General features: G+C 52.1%; 1 protein-coding gene across 1 annotated transcript in view; it reads left to right on the forward strand.

Moving 5' to 3' along the window:
• Window positions 1-84: 84 nt before the first annotated feature.
• Window positions 85-23,136, forward strand: part of LOC116836522 (uncharacterized) — a 36,196-nt gene continuing 13,144 nt past the window's right edge. Inside the window, 3 exon segments of the mRNA XM_075071696.1 lie at window positions 85-146; window positions 6,767-6,893; window positions 12,108-13,274. Of these exon segments, the coding sequence (XP_074927797.1) occupies window positions 6,767-6,893; window positions 12,108-13,274 (1,294 nt within the window). The 5' untranslated portion in view covers window positions 85-146.

Consider the following 23,136-nt stretch of genomic DNA (forward strand, 5'->3'; position numbering starts at 1 on the left):
CTTTGGGCTTTTCCTTTGCAGTGCAGCTACTCCTGAGCTAGGCTAACGCGAGAGGCATTAATGCTGCTGGCAAGATATAGTGAATAAGACCATCAGCCCCCCACACTTCTAACCTATCCACAGCGATTCTTACTCATCACAGGTAGGTAGATGTCCAAGCCTCTTTCTCAGGGCAACTCCAGGCCAAACGTCACAAGCAATGTTTCAATAGAGCCTTCCCTCTGTGTGAACATCTATGGAGGAACATCTGGAGATCTCGGAAGGGGCAGGTCCCACCCAGGATGGTCATATCCTTACCACCAGTTCCTCCATGGGAAGGTAGGGCTGAATTCCTCCTTGCCTTGGATTTTCAGAGCAGCGGGTGGTACCTGCCATTTCTCAGTGGAGAAGACAAGCTGGGCTGGTCTCGCAGTGGGGAGGTAGAAAAGGGAAGGATGTAAATGACCTTCAAAGAGCGGGTGAAGAAAGTCCTGGCCCTCAGTTCCTACGTGGGGGCTGACAAAACATTCCTAAACTTGGAGGAGAAAAACAGTGTAGAAGTGAAGTGGCCACCGTGGCAGAATGAGGAGTGAAATAGCCCCCAGCAGGCCTGCTTCCCAGCCCCCTGTTGTAACCCACTAGGCCCCACTCCCCTCCCAGAGCTGGGGGTAGAACCTGGGAGTCCTGACCCCCAGCCCCCCGCTCTAACCATTAGGATCCCCTCCCCAAGCTGGAATCCAGGAGTCCTGACTTCCAGCCCCTCTGGCTCTAACCCACTAGACTCCCCTCCCCTCCCCTCCCCTCCTAGAGCTGTGGATAGAACCCAGGAGTCCTGGGTTCCCAGTCTCCCCTAGAACCCTCTCCTTATGAGGACATGAGTTTCATCCCAGTCTCCAGGGGGGAAATGTTTGCATCAGCCCCTTGTTTTAATACCAGCGGCACAACAAGCCTTTAGCAAATCCTAGTCATTCTTCACTGACTGTTCCCTGAAATGGGGCAATTCAGAGGAGCACAGGCAATGCAAGATCAGGGAATACTTTCTTGAGACAGACAAGTGTTAGTTATTGTCTGTGTTGAGTAGTGCCTGGGAGCCTCTCTTCTGGGTCAGGGCTCTGTGGTGCTAGGTGCCGCACAAACACAAAGCAAAGGAATGCTCCCTGATCCAGGCTGATTCCCCTTCCCGCCCTCAGCCCCTCCCGCATGGAATCCTTAAAGGACTTAGAACAAATTGTAGTGTTGTCGTTTCTCTCGTAAATTAGGCCAGAGTTCCCAGATGTGATCCCTGCCCCCTCCCTGTACACCTGATGTTAGGACTATTTGTTTTACAGTAGCGCATGGAGGCTCCAGCTGAGATCAGGGCCCCGTTGTGCCCGGCGCTGCACAGACACACAGCAAGAAACGGTCCCTGCCCCAGCTGAGATCAGGGCCCCGTTGTGCCGAGCGCTGCACAGACACACAGGGAGAGAAAGTCCTTGCCCCAGCTGAGATCAGGGCCCCGTTGTGCCGGGCACTGCACAGACACACAGCGAGAGAGAGGCCATGCTCCAGCTGAGATCAGGACCCTGTTGTGCCGGGCGCTGCACAGACACACAGCCAGAGACAGTCCCTGCCCCAGCTGAGATCAGGGCCCTGTTGTGGCAGGCGCTGCCCAGACACACAGGGAGACAGTCCCTGCTCCAGCTGAGATCAGGGCTCCGTTGTGCCTGGCACTGCACAGACAAGCCAGCCAAAGGAAGGGTGGTAGTTGTCCCAAGTTTGCTGATGAGGGACCTGATGTACAGAAAGATGGAGGGATTTGCACAACGAGCCAGAAGTTGAACCCAGCTGTCCTGAGCCCCCGTCTAGGGCCCAAATCACAGCCCCGCTCATTTCTTCCCCCTTCTCCTGCCAGTTCCAGGGCCAATGCCCCGGGGCCGGGGAGTGCCATGGGACTTGGCACATCTGGCCTTGTGCTCCACTCTCCTATGGCTCCAAAGGACAGGAGCCGTCCAGGGCCATGGGCAGCAGGCACAAGGAGAGGTGAGAGCAGGGCCCTAGGAGATCTTGAACCCTCATGTTTCAGGGGCGCATCCTGAGCTGGGAGCCTAGGTTCCACACTAAGAACAGGGGAGAATCTTGTACTCTTGAAGCATTCAAGGCAGAGGCCAGCCCTGGGGGAAGGGCCAATCCTGCCTGTGACACAAGAGGTGGTCGCTGTGCGTGGAAGGAAACAGGTGTCATTGCTGGAGAGGAGCAGGGAGCAGCCCCTAACCCCAATCAGGTGCATCCCCAGCCAGCCTCTGGCACCATCAGCGCCCTGGTGACAAATGTCTCAGATCTGCTTCCTGCCCCAGTGGCTATGCTCTCCCATGCCCTTTGAAGAACCAGAGAATCAGTCTATATACAGTATAGCAGCCCCCCAAGTCATGCAAAGCCAGTCCATACAGTTGGGCAGTCAATTAATAGCTGTTAACTCGAGCGATTCATTTGTTTTGCGTTATCTCGATTAAAAAATTAATTACAATGAATCAGTTTTAATCGCACGGTTAAACAATCATAGCAATACCAATTGAAATGTATTCTAAATATTTTTGGATGTCTTTCTACATTTTCAAATATATTGATTTCAATTACAACACAGAATACAAAGTATACCGTGCTCACTTTATCTGATTACAAATAGCTAGATAGTTGAAAAGATAAACAACATAAATAGTATGTTTTGATTCACCTCGTGCAAGCACTGCTGGGTGATCTCTTTATCCTGAAAGTGCAACTTACAAATGTAGAATTATTTTGTACATAACTGCACTCGAAAACAGAACAATGTAAAACTTTAGCACCTACAAGTCCACTCAGTCCTACTTCTTGTTCAGCCAATTGCTAAGAGAAACATGTTTGTTTATATTTACAGGAGATAATGCTGCCCGCTTCTTGTTTACAATGTCACCTGAAAGTGAGAACAGGCATTCACATGGAACTTTTGTAGACAGGGTTTTGAGATATTTATGTGCCAGATGCACTAAACATTTGTATGCCCTCTCATGCTTCGACTTGTAGATTGCTTATCTTATTTTACAGTGCAAATATTTGTAATAAAATATAATCGTATAAAGTGAGCACTGTACATTTTGTATTCTGCATTGTAATTGAGATCAGCGTGTTTGAAAATGTAGAAAAACGTCCAAAAATCTTTATAACACATTTCCATTGGTATTCTATGATTATTTAACAGTTCGATTAAAACTGCAACGAATTTTTGCAATCTCGCGGTTAATCTGTTATTTTTTTAATCGTTTGTCAGCCCTAATATAAAGCATAGGAGCCCTCTGCCACTGAGTCAGTCCATATGAAACCTCCAATTTCCTAGGTTCTGCTGCCACCTTATGGCCACTCTCTGTCATTCTAGGACCTCAAGTCATTTGTTTTTTCTCTTCCATTCCCTTCTCCCCCCCCCCCACCCGCCCCCCACAACCCCCATCTCCATCGCAATAGTTCAAACATGGGCAACGGGTACCACCTTGGCGATGCTAGCTCGCCGCCCCTGGCCCTTCCACTTACCTGGGCGAGGAGCTGGCTGCTCGAGATTGGCCCCTGGACCATTTCCTGCCCCTCCCGGCACGCGCCCAGGCAGGCGGAGGGTTTGGCTCCCCACAGCAGCCGAGGCTTCCTGGGCAGCTCTTACTACAGCCCAGCTCTCCGGCTTGGCCAGGGAGTGGGGCTAGGGTGACCAGACAGCAAGTGTGAAAAATCAGGACAGGGTTGGTGGCAATAGGAGCCTATATAAGAAAAAGACCCAAAATCAGGATTGTCCCTATAAAATTGGGACAGTTGGTCACCGTAAGTGTGGCCTGGGGGGTGGACAGGAGGAGCGGCTTGTGGTGAGGTGGGGGCTAAGGCCCACAGGGAACTGGCTGCACCATTCCTGAGCCTTGAGACGTGGGGAGCAGAGCTGCAGGGAGCCAGGACAAATGCTGTCCCAAGAGTCATTCAGCCCCCGGACCGGGACTTGAACTCTGCATTTCAGGACTTTCTTCACCCAATTGGATGGACATTATGCTAACGGCAGTCCCTATCTTAGGGTAAGTGGCATCTCCATCTGAGCAGCCTGGGGGAGGCGTATTCATGTGCGCTGTAGCTCGGGCTACAAAAACCTGGGACACACAGGCCTCCAGCCAGGCCCAGCCCTTCACCTCCCCACAGCCACCCTCACTCAAGCCCAGCCCTCCTACTATTGCTCTGAGCCCCAGGCTCCCTTGGCTGCCTGCCCCTCATAAAGGTTGGGGGCCCAGGGCAGTCCAGCTCTGTACTGCCCCAGCTTTCTGGCTACCGCCCTCGCCCACGTGGGCAGCCTTGGAAGGATTCGATTTTTATGGTACACTGAATCGCCGCTGCAGAACCCGAGGAAAAAAATATTTCCTTCGCTAAGCATTGACATTTACAGACAGCGCAAATAAGAAAAATTCTGCTTGAGAACCTCTGAGTTTGCTTTAAGGCCTCCTGATTGAAGGCTTTGCCGTGGGCGGTGACCATTTGTGTTTTAACATTTATACAGCGTTGATGGCTGCCATCTCTGCGTCTACAGATGTTAAATAATCATTGTTTGACATCCCCCACTCCCCATCCCATAATTTCCCACCACTGTGACAGTTTAAATGGCTGGAAATTTTAAAAAGGTTTAAATCCAGAATTTTGCACAAATAGATAAACTGCAGACCTAGATCAGGATAACTACATTGCTCAGGGTGTGAAAAACCCACAGTCAATGGTGATCATCCAGTGGGCCCACGGGCCTGTGCCAGGCCCGGCCATTCCCAACTGGGGGGCCAGAAAATGGGCACCCAGCAGAAATCCTGCAGGCAAGGGGAAGCCGGAGCCTTGCAGAAGCTGTGGGGTGGGCAGGCATCCAGGGACCCAGCGAAGCACAGGAGGCTGGGGTGGGCAAAGACCCAGTGCTGTGACCCCGCTTGGCAGAAGCACGGGGAGGTGGGGGAAGCCCCAGTACCGGACCCAGCTCCGGCCCTGGGACAGGAGAAGCTCTGGCTCTCTGCCATGGGCTCGGGCGGGGAAGTTCTACTCCCCACTGCGGCCCCCAGGCCCTGGTGTGTGCGTGTGGGGGGGGACAGAGCGTCTCTGGTCTGGGCTGGCAGCTGTGGGACAGAAAGGGCCAACAGGTTGCGGGCTGCAATGGGTGGGGGCTGCAATGGGGGCAGGGGCACAGGCGGAAGAGGTGGGGAGAGGCCCCAGGAAACCTTAATCCGCCTCTGCCCACAGCAGGCAAGACCCCTGGAGAACGCAGGTGAATATGGAAATGATATTGGGCGGAGATAGGGGACCAGACAGAAAGGGTGAAAAATCGGGAACGGGGTGGAGGGGGGGTAATAGGAGCCTATATACGAAAAGCCCAAATATTGGACTGTCCCTATAAAATCGGGAGCTCTGGTCACCCTAGGTGGAGGAGTGGAGGTTTGAAGTACAGATTTTTCAAGCCTGCCTAGGTCTGCCTCTGCTTTATCCGCTCCCAGTTGCCACAGAGGGCCCTGGCTGTGGGGATGGGAGGGGTCCCGCTTCTGTTCTCTCCCTTTAACACTATTGAGCTTCTGGTCAGCCCCATGCGCTGGATTGCTGCCTCCTCCATTGTGCTCTTGAGCCTGCCACCCCTCAGCCACTGCTGCTGAGTCGGACCCCCCCTGTCCAGCCCGGGTGGGACTTTCTCCGGTGCCTGCAGGTGATGGGAGACTGGGGAAAGGGCTGGGCTAGGCAGGAAAGTGACTCTGCCCTGGGGCCTGGGATTAGGGATGCTGCTGCCGCCCCCCCTGGCTTGAAGGGGTTCCCATCAACCACCCCCCACTGTACAGATTATTCCGCGCCCCTGACCTGCTGCCCGTAGGCATGCCCCTTTTCTAGCATTGGGCTCAGAGACTCTGTACGGGGCGGGGGGGGTTAGTCCTGGTGGAAGGGGCTGGGTTGACACTGGGATAAAGTGACCCTGAGTTTTCCCAGCCTGGCGGAGCCAATTCTACATAGATATTTTTGGTCAAGGTCCAGATTTCTTGGTTGAGGCGTCATTAAAGTCCAGAGTCCCATTTTTTCACACCACAATCACCAGAGGCTGTTTAAGGTCTCCTGGGTATGCTGGGCCAGAGCATTGGAGCAGGGGAGGGGCGGTGCCAGAACCGTGGCCCTGCCCCACCCCTCCACCTGCAGCCCCATCCCCATCCTGTTCCGCCCCTTCCCCGGGGTCCCGCCCCCCCTGCTCGTTCTTTAGCCCCTCCGCCCATTAGGGTGACCAGACAGCAAATGCGAAAAATCAGGACAGAGGGTGGGGGGGTAATAGGAACCTATATAAGAGAAAGACCCCAAAATCAGGACTGTCCTTATAAAATTGAGACATCTGGTCACCCTACCCCCCAACCCCTACACTGTGGCGCTGAGACCGGAGAAGCTCCTCCAGCCTCGGGGCTGCAGTGGGAGAAGGCTTTTCCAGGGCCCCCAAATTGGCTGGGGAGGTGGTTGGGTTTCCTGTCCCTGGACCCTGCTAAGGGGCTCCATCTCCTGTACCAGCCTCTGGCTAGTAGGCCTGTGACAACCGGGAAGGCCCCTGCCCTGCTCCATCGGCTGGGAGGGACAAGGAGCTCTCTCTTTCTCCCCACCCTGAAGCCTCCTAGCTGCTCTGAGCAGGGTGGGAGTGGGATTCTGCTACTCGGTGCCCCCCCTGAGCTTCCATTTTATCAGACCTCCTCCCGCATGACTAGCGGGATTGTGGCTGGGGCAGCAGATGCTGAGTGGGAGACTCTTGTTGTTTCAGATGCCGGTGACCTTCGAGGAGGTGGCTGTGTATTTCACCCACGGGCAGGGGGCTCTGCTGGACCCCGCTCAGAGAGCCCTCTACAGGGACGTCATGCAGGAGAACTATGAGATGGTGACCTCACGAGGTAAGGGATTCCCGTCCCCTCAGTTATTAGAAGCTGCGGTGGGGAGGTCTGTGATGTAGCCAGTTCACCTTCTCAAGTTCTTCCCTGGTCCATTAAATTTCAGGGGACTGGGTCCCATCATCCCAGATTCAGAGAGAGAGATTTTCATCCACACACTCCCACCCCCCATCAGCCATCTGCTTTTCCCCAGGGGTTCAGTGACCATGTTCCCATCCATTCAGATCCCATGTCCCCCCAGCGCATCACAGGGTCATGTTACAATCAATGTTCTTTGTGACAAAGGCTCTACCAATGGATGGGACACCCTGATCTTGTCTGATTTCACTCCCCTCTGACTTGACTTTCTCACTGTCACCACAGCAGGTGAAGCTGTTCAGAGACTCGACTGGCTCTCTTAGAATCCTTAAACTCTTTGGTGCTGAAATTCGGCAGCGGGAGCTGGCTCTGCAGAAGCTTCCAGCCATGTGTCTCTGGCTACTCGGGCTCCAGGCCAAGGTGAAACTTGGCAACAGGGGCTGACTCTAAGCAGGAATCCTTAATTTCCTCGATGCATAGCTTATAAGGTCAGACGGGACTTCTACGATCAACTTGTCTGATATCCAGCTACATATAAGCCATAGCAGGGGCAACAGATTCTGCCTAAAAGTGGGAGGACCACAAGGCCCCACCCCCTTCATGACTCCTCCCTTCCCCTTCTTCTTCCCCCCGAAGCCATGCCCCCCCGCCAAGTTGGAAGCTGGCCCTGCCCCACCCCCGACCCGCTTCCCTGCCTCCCCAGACTCCCTGCCCATTGGAGGGTCCATGGCTCCCCACAGCTGCCTGCATGGCTCTTACCCCGATCCGGCTTCATCTTCTGGCTGGGGGTGGGGCTTCAGGGGCCAAACAGCCACAGCCAGGCCATGGTAGGATCCGCCTGGGCAGCTGTGACCCACGGACCCACCGTCTGCCCTGGGCAGCAGGCCTGGGGGCAGGGACATGGGTTGGGGGCTGTTCTCAGGGCCCTCCTGCCCCGGGCAGGTGGAGGATCCAGACCTTCCCACAGCTGCCCAAGCTCCCCGGGCTGCTCTTACCTGGGCTGGGCTCCAGCTTCTGGCCTGGCCAGGGGCAGGACCTTGGGGGGAAAAGGAGGGGCGGGGGTCTGGCCCTTGGAGAAAAGTGGACAGGCATGGTCCCTTCTCTCGCATCCCCCGTTCTGATGCCCCTGGACCATGAGACGTTCCTGAGTCACTTACTGTTTGAATTAGAACAGAGCTTTCAGGACAACAACCTGGCTTGATTTAAAAATGTCCCGTTAAGGAGAACCTGCACCACTCTTGGTAAGTTGTTGCAGTGGTTAATTCCCTTCACCGTTAAAATACTGTGCCATTTTTCAAATCCTTGGATCGTTCTTATGGCTGTTCTCTGAACACGCTACATATTATCTGTATTCTTCTTGGACACCAGAACTGGATGCAGTATTCTAGCCGAGGTTGCATTGGGGTAAATTCAGAGGTAAAATACCAACCTCTCTGCTCCTACCCGAGATTCCCCTGTTTATGCCTCCAAGCATCTCCGTTGTCCTTTTAGTCACTGCATTGCACTGGGAGCTCATGTTTAGCTGATTATCCACCATGACACCCAAATCTATGTCAGAATTACTGCCTCCTCGTAGTGAGTCCCCCAGCCTGTAAGGACGGCCAATGTTCTCTGTTCCTAGATGTGGACATTTACATTTAGCCGTGTTGAAACACCTGTTGTTTGCTTGGTGCCCAGTTCACCAAGTGGTCCCGATCGCTCGGCGTCAGTGACCTGTTCTCTTCATTATTTACCACTCCTCCAGTTTTTGAGTCATCAGCAAACTTCATTAATGATGATTTTATGTTTTCTTCCAGTTCGTTAATAAAAATGTTAAATAGCGTAAGGGCAAGAACTGCCAGGAAACACACTCATTTGATGGCGATTCCCTGTTTAAAATGTTGAGACCCACCAGTTAGCCAGCTTTAAAACCATTCATGTGGGCCCTGTTAATTTTCTATCATTCTAGTTTTTTAATCAAAATGTTATGTGGTAGCAAGTCACGCACCTTACAGAAGTCTAAGTATAATTACATCAACACTAGGACCTTTTCAGCTAGGGTTGCCAACCTTCCAGAATTGTCCTGGAGTCTCCAGGAATTAAAGATTAATCTTTAATTAAAGATTATATCGTGTGATGAAACCTCCAGGAATACGTCCAACCAAAATGGGCAACCCTCTTTTCAACCAAACATGTAATCTCATCAAAGAAAGATATCAAGGTTGTTGGACAGGAGCTATTTTCCATAAATACATGTTGATTGGCATTAATTATGTTACCCTCCTTCGATTCTTTATTAATCAAGTACTGTATCAGCTGCTCTCTTCTGTTGCCCCATCATCTCATTTACCCTTTTTAAATGTTGGCACAACATTAGCTTTCTTCCAGTCTTCTGGAAATTCCTTGGTTTTCCAAGACTTATTGAAAATCAACATTAATGATCCAGTGAGCACCTCAGCCAGTTCTTTTACACTCTTGGTGCAAGTTATGTGGTCTTGCAGATTTAAAAATGTGTAACTTTAGTAGCTGCTGTTTAACATCCTCCTGAGGTACTCATGAAATGGAAAGAGTATCATTATATAATAGACTACATCATCTGTTTCCTCCCCAAGTATAGAACAGAAATATTTGTTGAACACTTCTGCCTCATCTACATTATTATAGAAAATTCTACCATTTCCCTCTTGCAGTATCATTGTTAGGGTTCTTTTTGTTCCTAATGGACTTAAAAAACTTATTGTCCTTCACTCCACTAGCCATAGAGTTTGTCTTTTTTCTCTTTGCTTTCCTTATCAATTTTCTACAATGTCTAGCATCTGATTTATATTAGTTACTATTAACTTCTCCTTTCTACCATTTTTTATATATCTTATATATTTAAATTTTTATAGCTGCATTCACTTCCTCTCTAAGCCAGTTCATTTTTTTAACCAATATATCCTCCTTCCTGGATTGTGGGTCATAACTTTTTGAGCATCAAGTTCTTAAACAATTCCCAATTGTCATTCAATTCTTTCTGCTTAAATTCTTCCTCCGAGCTGATCTGGCTCATTATTGTCTTCAGATTTGCGAAACTGGACCAAGTATATAAATGTGATCAAGTCGTGATCCCTGGTACCTAAGTCACCATTGATTGTTTGAGTGGGTAACTGCCATCTATAATGTTTAGGGATTTCAAGGAGCTTTTAGCACTGGTGGCATGACACCTCCAGCGTATATCACTCAAACTGAAGTCCCCCATGATCACACAGCTTTTTTCCCCTACCCTTTATAGATAGGTTCTTAAGGAGCTGTTCACCCTGTTCCCTAGTGAAATTTGAGGGTCTGAAGCAGATACCAACTAATACCCCATCTTGTGCTTTATCTGTTAGGACATTGATCCATAACCATTGAAGATCATTTTCTTCCAAGTCATCAGTGTTGCCACTGGTTCCCCACTTTTGCCCACTCTGTCCTTACTAGATAGGTTATAACCATTTATTTCAACCTTCCAGTCATGGGAATCATCCCACCAGGGATCCGTAATATCAGCGAGATCAGATTTATGCTCGGAAATGAGTCATTCCAGTTCCTCTTGTTTCTTCTCCAGGTTCCTAACATTGGCAGTTCAAGAATTTCTTCTCTTTGTGTCCTTTGCATCCTTGATTAATTTTGTTCCCACCATTTTGCTTTTGTGCTGAGTGCTCTGAATGTTCCTCTTTTTACCCTGCCCTTTTGTTGTTAAACGCCCTCCTAATTACCGTAGGCAATCAGTCCCTGAGAAGATTGGTCCCTCTTCTACTGAGGTAGAGGCCTTCCAAATGATACAGCCCCCTCTTCACAGAAAAGGTGGACCAGTGTCCCCAAACCCTCAAACTCTCCACCTTATGCCCTTTATTGAGCCAGGGATTCACTTCCAGAATCTATTGCCTTCTGTCTTCCTTTTCCCATGGGCCAGAAAGGGTGTCAGAGAAGATCGCTTGGACATTCCTCTTCTTCTGCGCTCTGAGTTCCCTGACGGCATCTGCTATCTGCAGGATATCCCACGATGCAGTGTGTACCAAAGTTGTTTTGTTCAGGCTAGATAACAGGAACTGCTCGTTCCTGGCTATGGGCGGTGTTCCTTCCAGGGAGCTCACAATGCAATTAGGCAGCTTCAGTATTTTGGATACCAACAGGGCCGTCCAGTGGATTCAGGGGGCCTGCGGTCTTCGGCGGCGGGGAATTGCCGCTGAAGACCTGACACTTCGGCGGCGGGTCTCGGGGCGGAAGGACCCCCCGCTGCTGAATTGGCACTGAAGACCTGCCCCGGGACCTGCCCCAGGACCCACCGCTGAAGTGCCGGAAGGACTCCCCGCTGTGAGTCTTCAGGGCACTTCGGCGGCTGGTCCCGGAGCGGAAGGATCCCCGCCGTCAAATTGCCGATGACGACCCGGAACGGAAGAAGCTCCAGGGGCCCGGGCCCCAGGAGAGTTTTCTGGGGCCCCCAGAGTGAGTGAAGGACCCCACTCCAGGGGCCCCGAAAAACTCTTGTGGGGGCCCCTGCAGGCCCAGGGCCTGGGGCAAATTGCCCCTCTTGCCTCCCCCTCCCCCACGGGCGGCTCTGGATACCAATAAAGGATTTATGACTAGAATTGGTCTGACAACTACAAAGCTGGGTGTGTGCAGGCCTGGGTTCATTAACATCTGGAGCAGAAATCCCCCATCATGCAGTGCTTCCCTGCTTTTCTGGTCCCGAGTTCCATGCGGTTCTTGCCTTGGAATCATTGGTCTCCAGTCTGTACGCTAATGGAGATGCCTCCCTGTCCCATCTTCGATGCAAATGAGGCTAGGGGAGTTGCCTTAATCCTGTCACCCTTGTCTGGGGGGAGGGGGCAGCAGGTTTAGGTGTTACTTCCACGGCCTTTTCATTGCTTTTTGGAAGTCTTTCTTCTGACTGGCGTTGGCTCAAGCAGAGGCTGGGTAAGGCAGGTGGGGTGAGTCAAACAGGCTGGATCCTGCCCCCTGGATCCCCAAGAACACAGAGCTGACAGGTAACAGATGAGGCAGAATATCCCAGTTTTAATGGCTCATGGAGCATCGGGGACCCACTTCAGAGAAGTTAAAATGACAGAAGGGTTAGAAATTTTACCTGTCTCAATTTCCCCAGCGATTATCCTGCCGTGTTCCCTCTCTATGCAGTTCCCCTTTCGCCTGGCGCAGGAAACGACTCGCGTCTGGATTCTCTCTCTGTCCCAGCAGCTGGCAAGATGGTGAGTGAGAATGGGGAGGAGAAGCCACAGCAGGAAGGCCTTGGGCAAGCAAAACCGCATGGAGTGTTATCGGCGACATCGGAAAGGAACTTTCCCCAGAGTCACGCAAAGGGCTCCGGAAGTCAATGCGGGTCAGAGAGGCAGCTGGGAAACCAGCCAGGGGAAAATGTGGCTCAATCCATTCATCGTGCGGGAGGATGCAACGATCTCAAGGAAACCGCAGCCCGGCCGAGAATCCACGCCGGAGAGAGAGACAACACGTGCGCGGAGTGCGGGAAAAGCTTTCATTGGCGCTCGTATCTTATTAGACATCAGAGAACCCACACAGGGGAGAAATCCTATAAATGCCTCGACTGCGGGAAAAGTTTCAGTCAGAGCTCGCTTCTCATTAGACATCAGCGAACCCACACGGGAGAAAGACCCTATAAGTGCCTGGAATGTGAGAAAAGTTTTAGTGACAACTCGCACCTCATCGCTCATCACAGAATCCACACGGGCGAAAGGCCCTACAAATGCCTTGAGTGCGGGAAAAGTTTCATACAGAGCTCCGTTCTCATTGCCCATCAGAGAATCCACACAGGAGAAAGACCCTATAAATGCCCCGACTGTGGGGAAAGGTTCAGTCGGACCTCAGAGCTTATTGTGCATCACAGAATCCACACGGGCGAGGAACCCTACAAATGCCTGGACTGTGGGAAGACTTTCAATCGGAACTCCAACTTCGTGGTACATCAGAGACTGCACACGGGGGAGAGGCCCTGTAAATGCCGGCACTGTGGGAAAAGCTTCAGGCAGAGCTCCAATCTGATTGCGCATCAGAGAATCCACACGGGAGAGAAACCCTACAACTGCCTAGAATGTGGGAAAAGCTTCATTCAGAGCTCACAGCTCATTACCCATCAGCGACTGCACAGGGGGGAGAAACCCTACAAATGCTCAGACTGTGGGAAAGGTTTCAACCTGAGCTCCAGCCTCATTAGACATCAGGGAATCCACACGGGAGAGAAGCCCTATTACTGCCTTCACTGCGGGAAAAGCTTCAGCCAGAGCTCCCAACTCATTGTGCACCAGAGAATCCACATGGGAGCCAAACCTTGAGGGCGGCAGAAGCATCAGCCTGGGTCAGTTTGCGCCAGGCATCAGCAAATGCACCCAGGGAAGAGACCTCTTAAAGGTCATTACCGTGGAAAAGTTCCAAGCAGAGCTAACGCCATGTTGGACATCAGACACTCCACCCAGGAGAGAAATGTGGGGATCATGGGAGAAGGGTTGCGGTTAGAGAGGTGCTGCCCCATATCATTACCCCTCTGAGAAGCACTGATTTCCGTAACATCCCACTGTAGGACCCCTGCAAAAGCCTAAAGCCCTAGGAATCTCCTCTCAAAGCCAGCCCCATTGGCTGTTCCACTCGACTAGGAATTAGGCATAGGTAGCACATTTCTCCTGACCCGGACCAAACCTCCAATGCATTTACTCGTTTCGACCGACTCTGAGCATCTTGTTCGCAATAGTCCCCACTGTTAGCAGAGTGATTGTCAGAGTCGCTGAGTTCTTCCTTTGGGACCAGTGCTGGGTTTACAATGGCACCTACCTGCTTGCTATTCTCCACCCTGTCCCTCCGTGTGAGTGGTGGGCGGGGCCTCAGGGCAAAGAGGCCAAGTGGGGGCGGGGCCTCGGGGTGGAGAGCGGGTGGGCTTCGGGGGGCGTGGGGGAGAGAAGAGGCCAAGCAAGGGTGGAGCCTCAGGGCAGAGAGACTGAACAGGGGCAGGGCCTTGGGGCAGAGCGTGGGCAGGGCTCAGGGGGAAGAGGCCAGGTGGGGGTGGGGCCGGGGCCTCAGGTGAAGAAGAGGCCAGGTGAGGGCTGGGCCTCGGGGAGGAGCGGGAGGCAGGGCCACAATCTGGGTGCCGGGGCCCAAAAAAGATGAATCCGACCCGGTGCCGACAGATTGTCTCATTCTCAGGTCTTCTCACTGTACCGTAGGTTGTGCTGGAGAAGCTGCTGGCTCTGTTTATAGAATGAAAGAGGCGATTCTCAAAGGGCAGGAGCAGGGGAGAGAAAAACATGGTGGAGAAGCCTCCCTGTTACTTGGGGGCAAAGGGGTGAGTTACAGCGATTCCCCTCCTTTGCCCGTCACCCTAGTGGTCTCCCCTCATGACAGCTGCATCTGTCCAAGCCATGGAGAGTTTATCTCCCCCGTTCTACCCTTCCACCTCTTAAAGTGTCACATGCCGCACTGCTCTCAGTTCCCCAGGGTTAGGAATTGCTCTTTGAGACGCTGTAATCCTATGTCAGACTCACCAGGGTTGGAGCTGAAATTGTCATGATACCAGTGTATCCCAAATCCAATGTGAGCCTTCTGAGTTTAAACCCCACTTCATTGATAAAGCAGCTTCCGGGCATTTTTCCACCAAGCTCAGCCTGTTTGCAGATGGGAAGGTTGTTTTTTTAATAAGGTTTTGAATAATGCAAATTAATGCACATTGGAAAACATAATCCCAACTATACATATAAAATGATGAGGTCTAAATGAGCTGTTTACACTCAGGAAAGATCTTGGAGTCATTGTGGATAGTTCTCTGTCCAGCAACAGTCAAAAAAGCAAACAGAACGTTGGGAATCATTAAGAAAGGGATTGATAATAAAACCGAAAATATCATATCACCTCTATATAAATCCATGGTACACCCACATCTTGAATACTGCGTGCAGATGTGGTTGCCCCATCTCAAAAAAGATATATTGGAATTGGAAAAGGTTCATAAAAGGGCAACAAAAATGATTAGGGGTATAGAACGGCTTCTGTATGAGGAGAGATTAATAAGGCTGGGACTTTTCAGCTTGGAAAAGAGACGACTAAGGGCGGATATGATTGAGGTCTATAAAATCATGTCTGCTGTGGAGAAAGTAAATAAGGAAGTGTTATTTACTCCTTATAACGCAAGAACTAGGGGTTACCAAATGGAATTATTAGGCAGCAGGTTTACAACAAACAAAAGGAATATTTCTTTACAAAATGCATTATCAACCTGTGGAACTCCTTGCCAGAGGATGTTGTGAAGGCCAAGACTATAACAGGGTTCAAAAAAGAACTTGATAAGTTCATGGAGGACAGCTCCATCAATGGCTAGTAGCCAGGATGGGCAGGGATGGTATCCCTAGCCCCTGTTTCTCAGAAGCTGGGAACAGACGACAGGGGGTGGATCACTTGATGATTCCCTGTTCTGTCCATTCTCTCTGGAGCCCCTGGCATTGGCCACTGTTGGAAGACAGGATCCTGGGCTAGGTGGAGCTTTGGTCTGATTTAGTGTGGCCATTCTTGTGGTCTTATTTTGTTTTTCATTATGAGGGTGCAAACCTTTTGTAAATAATAGGGCTAAATAAGAAGAGGGCTCCGGGGGAAGCGGGAATAGGCAGTTCAGCAGAGAACACAGGTACATCTGTTTTCCTCTGCGTCGCATCGAACATGCTCTGCGATGTCAGTGTGTATGAACCTGAAATAGGTGTGAGTTTTTAGTGTGGTTTGAGCAATGGTCGTTATGAATAACCATGGGCACGAACGCTGAGGGGGGGGAACGGGCGGAGTGAAAGTCGCAGCCCGAGAGGCAGAGACTGAACCGGGGAAGGATGTTACTGCCTGACCCCGGCAGTGATGAGAAATACCGTCATGACGGGGAGAGCGTCGGAGCTGGAATATACAGAGCTGGGAGCCTGAGAACCAAGCAATGTCCTATGAGTGTCAGGTGAGGACATCTCTGATTTCTGTGTATGATGCCCCAAAGGAAGGGATGCACAGGGTGTGGGGTGGGGGCATCCCCAGATTCCTGGGAGGAAGAGGCTAAGAAGCTGCCAGTCCTGAAGCCAGGCTGACCCCTATTACCGAAGCAGAGGGCAGTGGAGTTGGTCACCGGTCACCCTCTCCCCATGTGCCGCAGCGCCTGCGTGGGGGCAATGGAGACTCTCATCCATGTTGACCCCACATACACCAGGCATGTTCCATGGTAAATAAAAGCCTCAGCTGGGATTGGAGATGCTGCTTCTGTACGTTCACCTTGTTCTCTAGCTTGGATTGAGCTGCGCTCACTGGGTCTCTTGAAGCATGTGTGGCTGTGACGGGATCCCAGGGTCTCTCACGCATTCTCCCATTTTCTACCAGCTGCAAAATGGTGCTCTGTTTTGGTACATGCAGGAGCCAGGAGCAGCAATTTGCCAGGCTGGGTGTTGGGCAGGGTGTCTTTTATTTCTTGCTGTAAAACAATAAAGTAGAATTCAGTTTCTCAGACTCCTAGAGTCCTTTGGTTGAATAATGAGTGAAAAAATGGCCCTGAATGGAGGCGGAGGCTGGCGGGGAAGCCTTTTTGAGCTGTTATTTCCCCAAATAGAAATTGAGATACAAAGAGAGGTACAATAAAAGCTTTGTTATCCAGCATGGGGGTGCTGGTAAGTCAAAAATTCTGGTTAACTAAGAGGAAGGGAGTTTGGGTATGGGAGATGGCTCAGGGGGCTGGGGTGTGGGAGAGGATGGGGGTGGGGCTCTGGGAGGGAGTTTGGGTGTGGGAGGGGGCTTGGGCAGCGCTCACCTCGGGCAGCTCCCCACAAGCGGCAACATGTCCCTGCTGCTTCTAGGCAGAGGCGCGGCTACATGGCTCTGCACACAGCCTCCACCTACAGGTGCCACCCCCGCCGTTCTCGGCCAATGGGAGCTGCAGAGCCAGCACTTGGGGCAGGGCAGTGCACAGAGCCCCCATGGCTGTTCCTCTACCTCGCAGCAGGGAAATGGGAGCTTCCAGGGTGCCACAGAGAGCCAGGTAGGGATCCTGCCGACGCTGCGGCAACCAGACTTCAGTGTAAACCAGACTTTCAACAAAGATCAGAAACGCCAGTTTACAGCTTGGTAAAGTGCCGGATAACAGCGCTTTTACTATATTTTTGTAAACTGGAAAAAGTGTTCTACAGCGTTAACCCTCAGGGCTATTGTACAGAAAACCCAGTATGAAGGTATTTTTTCTTTTTTAATCTCGTTCCAATGTAGCTTAGGCCGGAGAGTTTCCCTGCGACGCACACATGGAATGCACACAGCACTGACCGTAGCGTAAAGCGTTGCAAACCGTATTTGAAATATTCACCAATAAGCTTACAAATTGGTCATGGATTCTGTGATTTCAGGTGACTGCAACTTCAGCCCGGGCGGTGGGACTTGGCCTCCAGCTGTCAGCCTCGGAAGTGGACTTCTGTGGTTTATTTATCACCCGTGACCTTCCCGTGATTTTTACTAAAAGTGCCTGTGACAAAATCTTAGCCTTATTCATGAATACATTTAAAAGATTTTAAAGAAAATCTACCACTGTTCCTTATACAGACTTCCCTCCACCCCTCACGCCATTACACACATTGCACAGGTTTTCAACACAACATCTACATGACTTTACTTGGGCACAAGCGTGTCAGCGCATTGCCCTTTGATCTTATTTCAGACACGTTTTCTCAGACCTTTTCATCCTTGCTGCAACCAAAGTGTCTTGTCCACCGCTGTGTTTTTACTTTAGAATAGCGCCTACACCTGGGGGTGGGACCCCTCAGGAGGTTGCGAGATTATTACAAGGTAGGGGTCGCAAGCTGTCAGCCTCCAACCTAAACCCTGCTTTGCCTCCAGCATTCGTAATGGTGTTAAATATATAAACAAGTGCTTTTAATTTATAAGGGGGCGTTGTACTCAGGGGGTCACCAGTACAAAACTTTGAGAACCACTGGCCTACACCTTAGTTATCCTGCAGTTAACAAACAAACAAAACCCACCTGTTATTAGCATGGGAGGGAAAGCCTCGGAGCTGGATTCACAAGGGGACTGGGGCATCATGATGCCTAGGATCACAATGCTTAGCTTTTAGGCATGTAGAAAGTCTCGGGAATGCCACTGCGCAGGAGTTAGGTGCACAGGGGAGACAGAGGCACTCCAGAATGGAATCCACAAAAGCCAGCACGCCTGGCGGGGACCCGCCTCAGGCAGCCCATGGAAGATGTCAACCAGAGGGGAGTGTGCTAAGATCCACCCAGCACAGAGCTCAGCGCCTAAGTCCCTATGGCAGGTAGGTAGCTACCTCTGCCTGGCAAGCCATGAACGGGAATCTTCTTCTGGAATCAGGCACAGTAACTGCTTCTTGGGAGAATGAGCTAGGCAAGCACCTGACTATACACAAAACAGCTGCAAGAAGAAGTGATGGTGGCCCATCTCGTAACTTTTAGCCCAAGGAATAAACTTGTGTTATACAAAAATTAATAACGTAAGAACAGTCTGACTGGGTCAGACCAAAGGTCCATCTAGCCCAGTGTCCTGTCTTCCGACTGTGGCCAATGCCAGGCATCCCAGAGGGAATGAACAGAACAAGAATCATCAAGTGATCCATCCACTGTTGCCCATTCCCAGCTTCTGGCAAACAGAAGCTAGGGACACCATCCCTGGCCACCCTGGCTAATAGCCATTGATGGACCTACCCTCCATGAAACTAAACTAAACATGGCAAACTAAATTGTACAGTATTGCAATACAACATTACAGGAGAAACACTGTGATTTGTGATGGCTGAAGTTGCCAGCAACTATTCAGAGTTTCACTGATTAGTTGCTATTAAAAAGATACATATTCAATAGCATGGTGACATCTGTCTGCACCGTGTTAACGAAGGTGAATGATGAAGTGCTGAGAATAATACAAATAATATTTTAAAATAAATAATGATACTCCATTTGCAGTGGCTTACACGAAAGGGAGGCCAATAGGGTGGCCAACCCTCCAAGATTGTCCTGGAGTCACCAGGAATTAAAGAGGAATCTTTAGTTAAAGATTACGGCATGTGATGACACCTCCAGGAATCCATCCACCCAAACTTGGCAACCTTACAGGGCAATTCAAGCCATCAGAGAACGCTAAATAAGACAAACGTGTGACCTGGTTTAAGGTTTTATGCAGACACAGCTGATGAGTCTTTCAAACACCAAAAATATGTATGACAATTATGATTTTTTCTGAGGAGGTTGATGTCAGATATTTCACTGAATCAAGTCTCTTTTAGCAGCCTTGTTCATCATATCTGATAGATAAGAACTGGCAATGGGCTGCACTGATGCTGTTTTGAAAACATCCCTGGGAAGCGGGCACTGAGATGTCCCAGTCTGGGGGAGGGGAAGAAAAAGCCCCTTTGCCTCCTATTTTTGAAAGCACTGCAGCTGGCTTCTCTTCCATACAGGGCTGGATTTAGGGGCAGGAGACTAGCTAGGGTCCCAGGCTTGCGGGGGGATGGGCATGCAGATTTACAGATCCTAGCGTGCAAATGTGCATCGAAGTTGTGAAGTGGGCTAGAAAGGCCATAAAAATAAGGTATTCAAAAGTTTAACCAATGGTAGGGGCGGGCACTGAAGACACTCCTCGCCTGGGTTTTCCCCTCTCTGCCACTGCCTGGCAGTGCCTCTACCCTGACTCCTACCCCATGCCCCTGATTTTGCCCCCTCTCCTACCCCTGCCTCCAGCTGTTCGCCCCACCTGTGCAGTCAGTTTGAGCCTGACGCAGACTCTGCCCATTGCTCCCCCTCCGATCTGCCCCCTTTTAGCCCCTGAGACCAGTGGGAAGCTCATGGCCATCCCATGGCAGGACAGCAGCTTCCCCAGCTTCAGCAGTATTTACTGGGAATCCTCAGCCAAGGGGACTAGCTGTCCCGATCTTAGGGGCTTTAGGGCAACCAGACAGCAAGTGTGAAAAATCGGGATGGGGGTGGGGGGTAATAGGAGCCTATATAAGAAAAAGACCAAAAAATCAGGACTGTCCCTATAAAATTGGGACATCTGGTCACCCTAAGGGGCTTTGTCTTATATAGGCAACTATTACCTCTCACCCCGCCAAAAAAAGGACAACAGCTGATGAACCCTCCCCATCCCAGTCTCAGGAGGGACCCAGCCAGATTCCTTTTCTCTCCCCTTTAACTACAAGGACCTGCCCAGGGAATCCCACCCCACAGCCCATGTCAAGAACCGGGTCCCCTGCACTGGCTCCAGGAACGCTTGGTTGCTGGGTGAATTCCTGATTCCCTGCATTGGCCAGTTTGCAAGAGCCCAGAGCCTCCCTGGCTGCTGCAGCTGTGAGAGGTGAATATGGAGGAGAAACATTCCTGCTACTCCCACAAGAGACTCTCCCAGTGCCCCAGGACATCCCATACTGGGAAGACAGAGGTTCCCTGACACAAGAGCTGAGGACCCCGGTCAGAGAGGGCACTGGTTGGAGGGAAGGTAAGAAACAACACCCCTCCCCGGCAACAGGGCCCCATGTTTCTGGCCTACACCCCGTCTGCTGGGTTACCCCGACCCTGGCTGGCTGACAGTGCTGCAGAATCTAGCCACACTCTTAATCTGTGCAAAACATGTGGGTGTTGCAACCCTTCACAGGGCCTGATCTACACCTGTATTAACACTCAGGGCTGATCTGAGCCATTATTTGCACTAACTGGCTTTGGGTTACTGCAGGGTCAGCAAATGCCAGGCAAAATGGACCACAACAGACCCATAAGAGGTGCCAGGGCTATGAACTGCCAGGCCCAGCGGTGCCGTGCCAGGGCTCTGAACTGTCCAGCCCGGAGATGCCAGAGCTCTGAACTGCCAGACCTGGAGGTGCCGGGGCTCTGAATTGCCCGGCCCATAGGTGCCAGGGCTCTGAATTGCCCAGCCCGGAGGTGCCGGAGCTCGGAGCTGCCAGGCCTGGAGGTGCCGGAGCTCGGAGCTGCCGGGGGCTCTGAATTGCTCTGAATTGCCTGGCCCAGAGGTGCTGGGGCTCTGAACTGCCCGGCCTGGAGGTGCCGGGGCTCTGAACTGCCAGGTCCGGAGGTGCCACAGGACTCAGCCCCCTCAATCCCTGGCCCAAGTGAAGCCCTGCTTGGGATTCAATAGCCAGAGTCCCTGCAAGGGCCGGTGGGGAGGGACCCCAGGGGTCTGCTTCTCTCTCCTGGGGAGGGGAAAGGGGGAGGCCCGGGAAAGCGGCTTCGTTCGCTTTGCCAGCAGAGGGCTCTGGGTTTGGCTCGGGGAGAGGAGGCCGGTGTTTGTCTCTCTCTCTGCTCGGATCAGCCACCTAGGATTGAATTTCCTGGGTCAGGTGCTGCTTCCATTGTGCGCCGGGAGCCCCGGCTGAGCCGCTGCCGCTCCCCGGCGGGGTCCGTGCGGGGCGAGCCCGGCACTAACCCCCCTCCCCGCCCCGGGCTCTGCCCGCCCCAGCCGGAGCCTGCAGGTGAGGGGGGGCCCGGGGGAAGGGCCGGGGCCGAGCAGGAAAGTGACTGCACAAGCGGCGCCATCTGTGCTCCCCGTGAGTCTGCGGGTCCCGGAGCTCCCCCACCCCCAGGGGGAAGCGCGGGCTCTGAGTCCGGTTAACGCTCACCGAAGTCGATCCGGATCTGATCCAGATCTCCCAGGCGGAGGAAGATGGGGAAGGAGGCAGAAAAGAAGCAGGGGCGGGGGCGGGGGCAAATTGGAAGCGGTTCAAACTTCCCAGCCCTGCCCAGATCCACTCACGGCAGCACCCGGGGCAGAGCTGACTTTCCTGGGAACAAGGCGAGGACCCAGAGAGGAAAAGCCAGGTCCTGTCCCGCTTGAGTCACCGGGGGCTGCAAGGGTGGGATCCCCCTAAAGCGGCCCCTTTGATTCTGCACTTTGCTGGGATAAAGCGACCCAGGGGTCGGAGTGGGACATGGACTCAGGTCCCTTTTGCAACCTCCCCAGTCGCCCTAGCAGGCTGCAGAATAACATAAGAGCGGCTATAGTGGATCAGACCCAAAGGTCCATCTAGCCCAGTATCTTGTCTTCCGACAGTGACCAGTGCCAGGTGCCCCAGAGGGAATTAACAGAACAGGGGATCATCAAGGGATCCATCCCCTGTCGCCCATTCCCAGCTTCTGGCGATCGGGGCTAGCTAGAGACACCCAGGCAGGGATCGCTCCGGATTGTCCCCACTCGCCCTCCTGGGAGATGGGCTGTGATGGTGCAGCCTGCTCAGGTTGAGGATTTCCAGTAGGGTGACCAGATGTCCCGATTTTATAGGGACAGTCTCGATTTTTGGGTCTTTTTCTTACATAGGCTCCTATTACCCCCCCCCCGCCCCCCCCGCACATCTCCTGGTCCAAATTTTCACATTTGCTGTCTGGTCACCCTAATTTCCAGGGAGCTGCTGCTGGGTTTGTACTAGAAGTGGAAGAATAGGAAATGCAGTCGGGGTGGGGGAGGATGGGGTGTGATGAACCTGCTGGGTCCCTGCCGTTCAGTTCTGGGGGCCTGATTTTCAAAACAGACCCATTGGGATGTGGGGTGGAAATTCCCCCATTTCTGGAACAATGCCCCCCGTGGACAGGCTGGGAAAATTGACCAGACACCCAGCCTGAGCCAGCTAGCCGGAGGCTGCTCTGGAATATGAAGGGGACACCCAGCGGAGAGGTCCCATTCCTTCCAAATAGCTGCCAGGAATGGAGAGGGGGGTGGGATTCCTGTCCCAGGACCCTGCTCTGTGGATCTGTCTCCCATATTAGCCCTTGGCTAGTAGATGTGTGATAAATGGGAAGGCCCCTGCCCTCCTCCATGTGCTGGGTGAGACAGGGAACTCTCTCCTTCTCCCCACTCACAGCAGTTTCCTGGCTGCTCTGAGCAGGGTGGGGGTGGGATTCTGCTGCTCTGTCTTCCCAGAGCTTCGAGTTTTTATTTTTTTCTCCTCTCCCCCTGTGATTAGTGGGATTGTGGCTGAGGTAGCCGGTGGCAAGCTGGAGATTTTTGTTGTTTCAGGGTTTGGTGGCCTTTGAGAAGGTGGCTGTTTTATCCCGGGGCAGGGGGCTCTGCTGGACCCCGCTCAGAGAGCCTTCTACAGGGACATCATGCAGGAGAACTACGAGACGGTGACCTTGCTGGGTAAGGGCTTCCCGTCCACTCGGTTATTATTTCT

This window comes from Chelonoidis abingdonii, chromosome 12, assembly GCF_003597395.2.
Source record: "Chelonoidis abingdonii isolate Lonesome George chromosome 12, CheloAbing_2.0, whole genome shotgun sequence".
Lineage (NCBI taxonomy): Eukaryota > Metazoa > Chordata > Testudines > Testudinidae > Chelonoidis > Chelonoidis abingdonii.